At 43.7% G+C, this 10,563-nt stretch overlaps 1 protein-coding gene across 2 annotated transcripts; it reads left to right on the forward strand.

Annotated features, from left to right (window-relative positions):
* Positions 1 to 898: 898 nt before the first annotated feature.
* Positions 899 to 9,733, forward strand: LOC136521365 (protein DECREASED SIZE EXCLUSION LIMIT 1-like). 2 transcript variants are annotated; one of them, XM_066515098.1, is made up of 17 exons: positions 899 to 1,163; positions 1,657 to 1,798; positions 1,940 to 2,002; positions 2,084 to 2,152; positions 4,793 to 4,934; positions 5,076 to 5,138; positions 5,225 to 5,293; positions 5,706 to 5,762; positions 6,248 to 6,414; positions 6,502 to 6,557; positions 6,762 to 6,855; positions 7,288 to 7,354; positions 7,843 to 7,925; positions 8,093 to 8,139; positions 8,688 to 8,794; positions 9,025 to 9,088; positions 9,332 to 9,733. In XM_066515098.1, exons 4-17 carry the CDS (start codon positions 2,089 to 2,091, stop codon positions 9,470 to 9,472), a joined length of 1,221 nt encoding a protein of 406 aa, XP_066371195.1. In that variant the 5' UTR covers positions 899 to 1,163; positions 1,657 to 1,798; positions 1,940 to 2,002; positions 2,084 to 2,088; the 3' UTR covers positions 9,473 to 9,733. The 2 variants fall into 2 exon arrangements, with proteins under 2 accessions (XP_066371195.1, XP_066371194.1); XM_066515097.1 differs by having other exon boundaries at positions 900 to 1,163; positions 8,048 to 8,139.
* Positions 9,734 to 10,563: the final 830 nt, after the last annotated feature.

Consider the following 10,563-nt stretch of genomic DNA (forward strand, 5'->3'; position numbering starts at 1 on the left):
ACCTAGTCGGGTAGGTCTTGCAGGGTACATTGTGTACTCAGGGTTTTATTTCCCCCTGTTGGAGGTAACTGGTGGATGCCGGAGCTAACTATTGTTGTGTGTGGATACCTCCTGGTGGGCTCAGCGAGGCTTTCTTTATCGTCACGATCGTAGAAGCTTTATTCTTATATTCCTACTTCTGCTTCAATATTCAAAAGTGTTAATTTCCGTTGCTTTTGTATAAAATAACCTTTCTTTCGCTGCTTTTATGAATTATGTTTTAACTCCGATTTTATGTAACATTGTGATGTATGAAATGGTTAAAAATATTGTAAGCTCTATTCACTTGTTTATGATCCTGATGAAAACATGGATTTTTTAGTCCTCCCGTAGGGTGTACTCGACAGACTATTGGGTTTAACTTTATCTCTGATGTACTTAGTGTTAAATGGCTAACAAGTATACTTGGAATTAGGTTAGATTGGACAATTCTGCCACAATAACGCACGAGAGCTTATATTTAATTGTAACACAAGTAACCTAGGATAATTGTGTGCATAAAAAAGATTGGAAAATAATTCAATTGCCTACGCACCTAAGGTAAGTTTTAGTGGAGGTTTTATGTCACTTTTTCCAAGACTCCTATATATTAGAGACCAGGAGCGGCGTCAAGGGCATACCCTCGTATTCCACAGAATAACCATGATTTTGGTAACAAACATAAGTATTTCTATATAGTAGTATGTATTTTTTAGAGAAATATAGGAGTATGTACAATGGTACAGCATGTGTAGTTTGTGAGATGTTGCAATATGGCCCGTAAGCCCAGTAGAAACTAGCAGTAGCAGCCCACGAAGGCAGAAACCCATAACGCTCGTGTTCGGCGCTCCCTCTCCTCCCTTGGTAGTTGGTGCTCGCTCCGTCTCTCGTCTCTCGCTCGCGCATCGGCTGGGAGCACGGAGCCCGGGAGGCGCGGAAGGACAGAAGTGGCGACCGGCGGCGCAGCGGCGACCGGCTCCCCCAGTCCCCCTCGGTGCTTGGTCCTCCTCCGACAGCCTCGCCCCCTCGGCCCAGCGCCCCTGCGCGTCCAGCGCCCCTACCCCAGCGGCCTGCGGCCAGCGCCGCGCCCGGGGCAGCGGTGACCGGCAACGGCCACCCACCGGCGGTCTGGATTCCCGACTCCGGTAACGAAATTCAAATTCGGTTTGATTCGATTTTATATAATTAACACCATTTTGCTAAGGACCGACTAGTGGACCCGTGGCCTAGACACCCTTGTCCATTGGTCAGCGGGAGCGAGTACACGCGTACTGTTTGTTCTCGTTCTCGAAACCAGGCTATGCTTGTGTTTAGTTCGCGAAATGAAAATATTTAGATGTCATATCGGATGTTTCGGAGATATCAGAAAATGTTTTTGATACTAATAAAAAAAACTAATTACATAGCTCGTCTGAAAATAACGAGACGAATTTATTAAACCTAATTAGTTCATCATTAGTGCATGTTAGTTACTGTAGCACTTATAACTAATAATTGACTAATTAGTCTTAAAACATTTGTCTCGCGATTTTAAACTAAACTATGCTATTAATTTTTTTCGTCTATATTTAATAGACATTGGCACGAGATTCGATAGATAGTTGGGTGACTCGCGAAAGCACCTGTCACTTTGCACAGGCGCGACGGCGCGAGACGAGATGGCAGGCCTCGAACGGCCCCGCCGCCGCCCTCCCCCGGACCCCGTCGCCGTGCTCCGCGGCCACCGCGCCGCAGTCAACGACGCCTGCTTCCACCCCTCCCTCCCGCTCCTCTTCTCCGGGTAATCCCTCCCTCTCCCCGCTCCCCTATCTCCAAACCCCTCCCCGATCCTCTGCACTGCAGCAGCGAACACGCACTCTAACACGACAACCTGTTTTCTGTACCGCCTTTGTGTGACGCATGCTCTTTGCTACTCATCCAGCGCGGCTGACGGGGAGCTCAGGGCCTGGGACACCGCGAGCCACCGCACCACTTCCTCTGTTTGGTTCGTCACTTCTGCTGCTCTCTGCAACCAACTATGGCGACTCAGTTTTGGTGTGACGGCAGTGGCATGCGATTTTTGCAGGGCTCATGCTGGGTCGGCGGGAGTGTATTCCGTCGCTGCTGGTGCTGGACTTGGGAATAAGATCATCAGGTGAGTGGATAGGAGCCACGCAGTTTTGGTGGTTTGCACATAAGTTACTAGATCATGGTGTTCTTGTAAGCAGGCTATTGACATGTAGTATTGGCACTACAAACGCGTAATGTATTAGGCAGGGCCATGTCAGTGTAAGAATTCATGTCTGAACTTCAGTCGCTTAACATTGACATGTAGAATTGGAACTGTACTTGAGGGGGATTCTTCAACTTCTCAGTGAATTTAGGATTAGTTTGAACTACACCCTGAGGAGAAAATCACACTGACTGGACCATGTATCATGCTATGCGTTTCAGTACATTGTTGACTGTAGATGGAAGAGATGTTAGGTGCAGCATATTTCGAGCAGATTATTCTCGTTCTGATGATTTTGATCAATATGTTTGCTTCTCATGTTGATACACACCAAATGCAATATGATATAGCCAGTTGTGCCCATCTACACCTGTTGCAGAAGCCAACTGTCCAGTATACTTTCCATTCAGAAAAGAGGCATCTACTCCTACAAAGGGTCTACAACCTGCTAGGAATCCATCAATGCAAGGCTTCAAAGCAACAAAAATCCTCTTGAACCTATTCTTTTTACCAACCTTCTCTAACTCTATCTCTACTCTACTTCCAGGTGAACTTATTTCTAGCTGTGCAGCCCAGTTGAAAAGAAGGTGAAAGCTTTCCTCATACTTACCATGTATTTGATCCAAGGCAACCTTCAAACCAGACCAAGCTTTTGAGTACTTCAGCTTAATTCCATAGTCACCTTCCAATTTGTCCTTTGCATCCTTTGCTCTCTTTGTTGGGTTTTTCTTAATCCAATCTCCAAGCCTATCTGCACACCAGCCCTGACTAGCCATCCTTCCTACTGTTAGCTTGGTGGTAGCACACTCGTAGTCTGCAGGCAACACTTTGATCTGTACAACAGGGAATAAAAAATTAATTAACTAAATAAAATATCCAAAGAAATGGTAACAGAGAGAATGATACATCACAAATCTGAAAACAAATATACCTGTACAGTTTTCTTATCAAAAATGGTGGAAGCATGTATACGCCAAGGGCACCTCTCAGCAGCACACTTAGCTATGAACCTTGACTTGTCAGATTTGTAACCAGCAGCAGCAAACTCAAACCCAGTCTTCACAGCATAATGTCGAATTGCTTTCCTGAATGAAGTGATATCAGGAAACAACGCTCCCTTCACAATCTTTGGGTTCTCAGGGTCATGCAAGACATTGATCTCTAGAGGATCAGCATCATCCACCTCTGCCTCAACATTTACAAAGTCAAATGATGGATCAGCAGTAGCATTAGTGTTAGCATTGTCAAACGATGGATAACATGTGGCTGTGGAAACTCAGTTTGGTGTGTAGGTTCTTCATCATACATGGCCTCATCATCAATTCCCACATATTCTTCTTCGTTATCAAAAATATCTGGTTCTCTATCTGGTTCTAACTCAGAAGCTGCCTTTGGATTCTTAGGAGCAGCATGCGGCTCATTTGTTGGCTCAGTACCACCACTAGTATGTTGTGTAAGAAGGTTAACATCATGAGTGCCTAATTCTGCGACATCATCAGGAGGAACCATACAGAGAGGCTCCAGTGCATCAAACTCATGCTCCACACAGATTGAACTATCAAATACACCTACTACAACATGGCAAGTCATCTCCTCCTTATGCATTTCAAACAAATCAACCATCTGTATCTCATCAACTAGTCTGGCATCCTCATTCAATCTTTTGTCAAAGAACCAAACTGTAGGCGTCTGGTTATTGCACAGATTCAATTCAGTTGCCAGATGTTTCAACAGCAAGTCTAGTGTCAGTGACCCATACTCCACATCCAACTTAAACACTCGGCCTTTTGTGTATGATTTCCTACCACTCAAGTCTTTTGAAGCAAAAGCTTCAACTTTGACCTCTAGCGCAAACATCCCATCCCTAACAAGCAGTAAATCCATCCCCAGTCGAAGTGTATACATGCACAGTTCATCAACAATACAAGGAAATTAAACGCCTAATCGCCAACTTTGATGAGCAAACGGAGAAGAAAGGCGAAGATTGGGTACCTGCTACCGTGTTCCTCCATCGTCGCCGCAGCAGTGGATGCGCACGGAGGCGCGGAGCCTGCGCTTCCCGCCATCACGGTGCCTCCAACATCGCCGGTGGCCGCCAGGTTAGGGTTCGACGTTGACTCCAGCGGGTGGAAGAGGCTCCGGCGGTGGCTGGTTTCTAGGGTTAGGGTTCCTGAGGAGGGGGACGGAGATGGAGAAGAAAGCTCAAGGGGAACGGAGATGACCGGGGGTAACGAAGAGGAGCCGCTGCGGCTTCAAAGACTTAGGGAGGAGGGGCATCGGCGTCCATACGCATTGCGTATGCATCCGACGGCCTGACAATGGGCCCTAGCTGATCGGATACGTAGATGAAGGCAACGAACAGGGGTATCGAGAATTGTAATAGCAATCTTCCAATAAGACGAATTGTAATGGCAATCTTCAAACCTTGGAAAATTGCGATGGCAGAAATAAAAAAAAAAACCTTTTGCTAAGGACCGACTAGTGGACAGCGGGAGCGAGTACACGCGTACTGTACGTTCTCGTTCTCGAACTGACTCGCGAAAGCACCGTCACTTTGCACAGGCGCGACGGCGCGAGACGAGATGGCCGGCCTCGAACGGCCCCGCCGCCGCCCTCCCCCGGACCCCGTCGCCGTGCTCCGCGGCCACCGCGCCGCAGTCAACGACGCCTGCTTCCACCCCTCCCTCCCGCTCCTCTTCTCCGGGTAATCCCTCCCTCTCCCCGCTCCCCTATCCCCAAACCCCTCCCCGATCCTCTGCACTGCAGCAGCGAACACGCACTCTAACACGACAACCTGTTTTCTGTACCGCCTTTGTGTGACGCATGCTTTTTGCTACTCATCCAGCGCGGCTGACGGGGAGCTCAGGGCCTGGGACACCGCGAGCCACCGCACCACTTCCTCTGTTTGGTTCGTCACTTCTGCTCTTGTGCTCTCTGCAACCAACTATGGCGACTCAGTTTTGGTGTGACGGCAATGGCATGCGATTTTTGCAGGGCTCATGCTGGGTCGGCGGGAGTGTATTCCGTCGCTGCTGGTGCTGGACTTGGGAATAAGATCATCAGGTGAGTGGATAGGAGCCACGCAGTTTTGGTGGTTTCCACAGAAGTTACTAGATCATTCTATGGTGTTCTTGTAAGCAGGCTATTGACATGTAGTATTGGCACTACAAACGCGTAATGTGTTAGGCAGGGCCATGTCAGTGTAATAATTCATGTCTGAACTTCAGTCGCTTAACATTGACATGTAGAATTGGAACTGTACTTGAGAGGGATTCTTCAACTTCTCAGTGAATTTAGGATTAGTTTGAACTACACCCTGAGGAGAAAATCACACTGACTGGACCATGTATCATACTATGCGTTTCAGTACATTGTTGACTGTAGATGGAAGAGATGTTAGGTGCAGCATATTTCGAGCAGATTATTCTCGTTCTGATGATTTTGATCAATATGTTTGCTTCTCATGTTGATACAGCCAGGGTAGGGATGGGACTTGTAAATGTTGGGCAATTGAAGAAGCTGGGCTTTCACGGTATGACTCCTTGTTTGCTCACCCCTTAGGGTTTAAAACAAAAGTTATTTTTCTTCAGGAGAGGCAAGTGTACACATCTTCTTTTTTTTCAAATGAAACATGGGGCCTTAAATTTGAAGGATAATCTGGGACGTGATTAGTGGAAAATAAACTATCATGAATGTAAATGCAAAGGAAAGGGAAAACCTACATTTGTCATATTATACACATATACAGCCATATAGCTGATCAAATTTTCAGTACTTTTACAAGACAACTCCCAATCTTAACCCCTAATGCAGAACAACTATCATCAGGTCTCAAGCCCCTCTTGTGTCAGCTATGTATGCAAATAATATTCTGTAACTACCCTTCGATCATCAATTACTGCACCAACACATCCATCTTATTGATCTGTTTGGTTCTTAGTAAACTTTATGGTTCATGTGAGATTTGTGCTGTATGGATCCATGTAGAATTATATTCGTCTTGTTGACTTTTTGTAGGAAGCCCCTATTTACAGTCAAAACAAGCACATATCATTTCTGCAAGATGTCACTGGTGAAGTCTTCTTTTACACATGCCACAAAATCCGGCTCATCCTGCTCAGCTAGTGACGTAGAGCCACAAAGAGTGTCAACTGAAAATACAGAATGCCAAGAACATGATCAATGTATTGAGCCAACACTTAATCGCTCTTGTAAAGTCAGATAACTTTTTTTTTGGTGTAATTGACCTTAATAACGTTTTGGTTGGCTAGGCACTACCTCTAATGGGCACAATATGTTGGCAATTGCTGGCCAAGAGTCGTCCCAGGTTAGTCCTTAATTAAACAGCCTTTTGATCGAAATTGACCTAATGTATGAAATGAATGATATTAGTACCACTGTTACTAGGTATAGTAGAGAATGCTTGGATGAGCTGGTGAAATATAGCAACCTGTATGATTTTTTTTTTCTTTTTGTTTAATGCCTTAGTTTTGTTTTCATGCCGTAACTCAAAGGAGAAAAAATTCTGCAGGTTGAGCTTTGGGACATTACAAGTGCTAGAAAGATCGTAACGTTGCCCCAAACATGTAGCGCTAATACGACAGATCATCCTACTAAGAAAAAAGGTTCGTTTTCACTTTTCCAGCTGTAGCTATTTTGTCTCATGAGAAAGCATCAAGTGCAGGTTAAGCCTAGTATGTTGATCAAGTACTATTTTGTACTCTTTTCTTTGTAGATCCTCCAGTTATTGTACTCCTATTTTCTAGGGCTAGCCCCTTCATGATAGTACTAGGACCTGCACTATGTAAAATCATTGTACGGTGGTTGCTGGTATATATAATTGATTTGGAGGTTAAGACTTATCTTTTAGGATTTATGGATATGGTTTAGGATGGATCCCTGTTCTATAATATGGCACGACAATGTGGTCCATAATATGAGACTAGAATGTGGTATAGTGCTCTGCATCTGCAGAGCAGTCATAAAATTCCCTTCAAACTGTGGTGTCATTATTTGTGCTTTAAGTAACGCACACAAACTTATCCTGTTTATTGTAGGACTATGCATGGCTGTGCAAGCTTTCATCCCCCATGAATCTGCAGGCTACATAAATATTTTGTCAAGGTTAATATCAATATCAAGCTCTCTCTAGCCAATTTGTCCATGGTACCTTCAAAAGTTGAGGACTAAATATGGTACCTTCAAAAGTTAAGGACTAAATATGGTACCCTGATCTCTAATCTAACCACATCTTTTGTTCATTCTTGGTCTGCCAGCTAATTACTTGATCTAAGAAAGAATTGCATCACAGATTCACTAGAAATCTTCTTCTCCAGTCATTTCTTATTGTATATCTTCGCTGAACGTCAGTTTGATTGTTCCCCCTAATTATGGTACCTTGATCGCTAATGTAACCGCATTTTTATTCATTCTGCTAAGTACTTGATCTAAGAAAGAATCGCATCACATATGATTCACTAGAAATCTTCTTCTGCAGTCATCTCTTATTGTATATCTTGCTGAACGTCAGTTTGATTGTTCCCACTGAAGTATGCTAGCATTTCCAGTTTACATATGGGTTAGTAACAAAGCTCTGGATTTATTGAAACTAGTTACGAAGATGGAAGCACTCTTTGGTGGGATGTACGGAAGCCTGGGTTACCTTTATCTTCAGTGAAATATCATTCAGAATCAGGTCTCATGCAGCCCCCTCTCAGTTTATCATTTGCCGTTCAACTTCTATTTTCAGTAATAGTTCATTTATCTTCCTTTGATGGAATGGAATAAAGCATGATCTAATAAGTTGCAGGTGTGCAGCTTTATCCATTGCTGTTGATGGGTTTTGCAATGGTGGAATCTCAGGAGGTGCTGATGATAAAGTAGTCATGTTCACGCTTGATCATCCGAAGGTTTGCCCATCTCTGTCCTTGTCATGGAAGGTTTATGCTGTGAATAATGATATTCGTCTGTCCCTAGCCTGAGTGCGCCTTGTATTTCTTGCAGGTTTTCAAGTTATATCTTTGTTAATTCATTATTAGTAATTTTTTCTAGGTGCATGCAAATGCTATACATACAAGAAGTGCTTATAAGAACTATGCTATACATACAAGAAGTGCTTATAAGAACTTATCATTACAAAGGAAAAACTGAGTTTGGGGCTAGCTAATTTACATTGATTAATTTTTCTGTATCTAATGAATGTGCAATACTGTTAGTTATGTGATAGACTTCATACAAGGTTTGCGAGTGGCATATAGATCATGTTGTGGTGTTGCTATTCTGATGTTAATAATTTAAATGTTTTGTGGATCATCACAAGCATCTTCTCGATTTGAAGATGTAGTGTTTTTATTCCATATAGGAGTGCTTAGAATTGTTGGGTGAACTACGGATTTTGAATTTGTTTGTAGGTCCTGTTGCCTCATTGTGTTGATATGGTATTTCCTTCTGATTGCAGGGCGCATTTATTCTTAGGAAAGAAATAGAACTTGAGCGACCGGGTATAGCTGGCACAGCGATTCGGCCAGACAACAAGATCGCTGCAACCGCTGGCTGGGATCACAGGTTTTTCTCCATTTTCATGTCTTACTGTTTATCGCTGGTGGTAGCAATTTAACCCATTTCTAATGACTTTTAAACTTGTCTGTCAGTAATTAAAATCAATGTTAATGTTAAAATCAATGTTAATGTGGTTCTGGTGATCCTGGATGCCCTAGAAGAGTTTGGAAGACTTCCTAATGTCATCTCTTCGAGTCGTTGCATCTGTGACCTTTTCAGTGGTTTTACCCTTGCAGGATTCGAGTGTATAACTACAACAAAGGAAATGCTCTAGCCGTGTTAAAGTACCACAGTGCTTCGGTATGCAACTTGTTCATGTGATTGCGTTCTTTATTTTCTTCTCATATCCGGTGTGTATGTGTAACTAAGCCAATTGATATAGACTTCACCTCCCTCCGCTAGCACCTACTATAACATTGCCACCCTCTCATTTACCAGAACTGAAATATGCTTTGCATTTGCCCAGTTGCTGAGGCACTCCTTCAGGTTCACTCGGCTAATTTCTGCTGGCATCTAATGTTAATACTTTCTTCCTCTTCACAGTGCAACGCAGTGACTTTCTCATCTGACTGTAAGCTCATGGCTTCCTGCTCGGCGGATACGACGGTTGCATTGTGGGACCTCTACCCCCCAAATCCCCAAAGCAAAGTGGACATCACAAAAACAGATGAGGCCTCCTGCTAGCTCAGTTGGGCCTTCAGTGCTGAATGTGGTTTTTGCTTGTGTATATTACTCCGGAGTATCGTATCCCCAGTGCCTAGTGTTTCATGTAGTTTGGGCCTCCTGTTAAAGGCCCGTTGTTCTCCTGTGCCGGAATTTTGGGGCTTGTCCGTGCAGCAGTGAAAAATCTGAACTTGCCGCAACCGAGTAAGCGATTTATTCTTTTTTCGCAAAAGAAAATAGTAAGTTATGATGTGCCAAAAGGCGCAGAGAAAGAACATGTAACTGTTGTTCGTAACGCTTCTCTTGGTTTCTTTATTTTTCATCGAATTTCTGATCGGTTTCGTGGAATAAGCGTCACGTCTCAAGAGCATGAAATTGACGTAAATGTGAGGCAATTGAAGAACTGACTCTTAGAATAATTTCATTGCTTGCACAATCTTTAGCAAAAGTCCAGTACCTTGTACCTGCTGCCTTTATGATAAGGTTCAACAGGCTACGATTCATGGTAGTACTGTAATTGGCAAGCAGAGACACCTGCGTTTGCTACTGTTCGATCTGGTGGATCTGAAACTGAATGTAGTTTTTGATCTTGTATGTCAGCGGAATAGAGTTCGTGTCCAATGTTTCTTGTAGTTTTGGGCTTCCTTTTAGGGCCGTTGTTTGCATGTGTCTGAATTTTTTTTGGACTTGCATGTGGTCTCCTCGCATTGCACAGGCGAGGGTAAGGCTTGCCACTAACACCCTTCCTCAGACCTCTCTCTGCACTGAGTACGCCCATGTGTCGGAATTTTGAAGTGGTTTATTCTTTTCACGGAAGAAACGAGTGAGTTATGAACTTATGACGTGCCAGAAGGCAGAGGCAAAGAAAGAACTCGAGATATGCAGGTAGAGCGTTGTTGGGAACGATTCAAATCTGATAGATCGGTTTCGTGCCACAATTTTCAAGTCTCACGAGCATGAATTGGACATAATGACAAATTGACAATGCAGTTGAACAATTAACTCTTTGAATACTAAATTTGAACAAAACTCAGCAAAAAGTCTAGCAATTGCAGCCTTAACAGACTAGGAGTAATTTGGTAAACGGAGACACCTACGTTTTCTACTGTTCG

The sequence above is a fragment of the Miscanthus floridulus genome, chromosome 18 (assembly GCF_019320115.1).
Source record: "Miscanthus floridulus cultivar M001 chromosome 18, ASM1932011v1, whole genome shotgun sequence".
NCBI lineage: Eukaryota > Viridiplantae > Streptophyta > Magnoliopsida > Poales > Poaceae > Miscanthus > Miscanthus floridulus.

What these genes read in the sequence shown, in the direction of transcription:
- LOC136521365 (XM_066515097.1), top strand. Translation starts at nt 2,089, where the DNA reads ATGCTGGGTCGGCGGGAGTGTATTCCGTCGCTGCTGGTGCTGGACTTG. An exon ending in CTTGGGAATAAGATCATCAG is followed by an intron (nt 2,153 to 4,792) that starts GTGAGTGGATAG and finishes CACTTTGCACAG; the next exon opens with GCGCGACGGCGCGAGACGAG. An exon ending in TAAAGTACCACAGTGCTTCG is followed by an intron (nt 9,089 to 9,331) that starts GTATGCAACTTG and finishes TCCTCTTCACAG; the next exon opens with TGCAACGCAGTGACTTTCTC.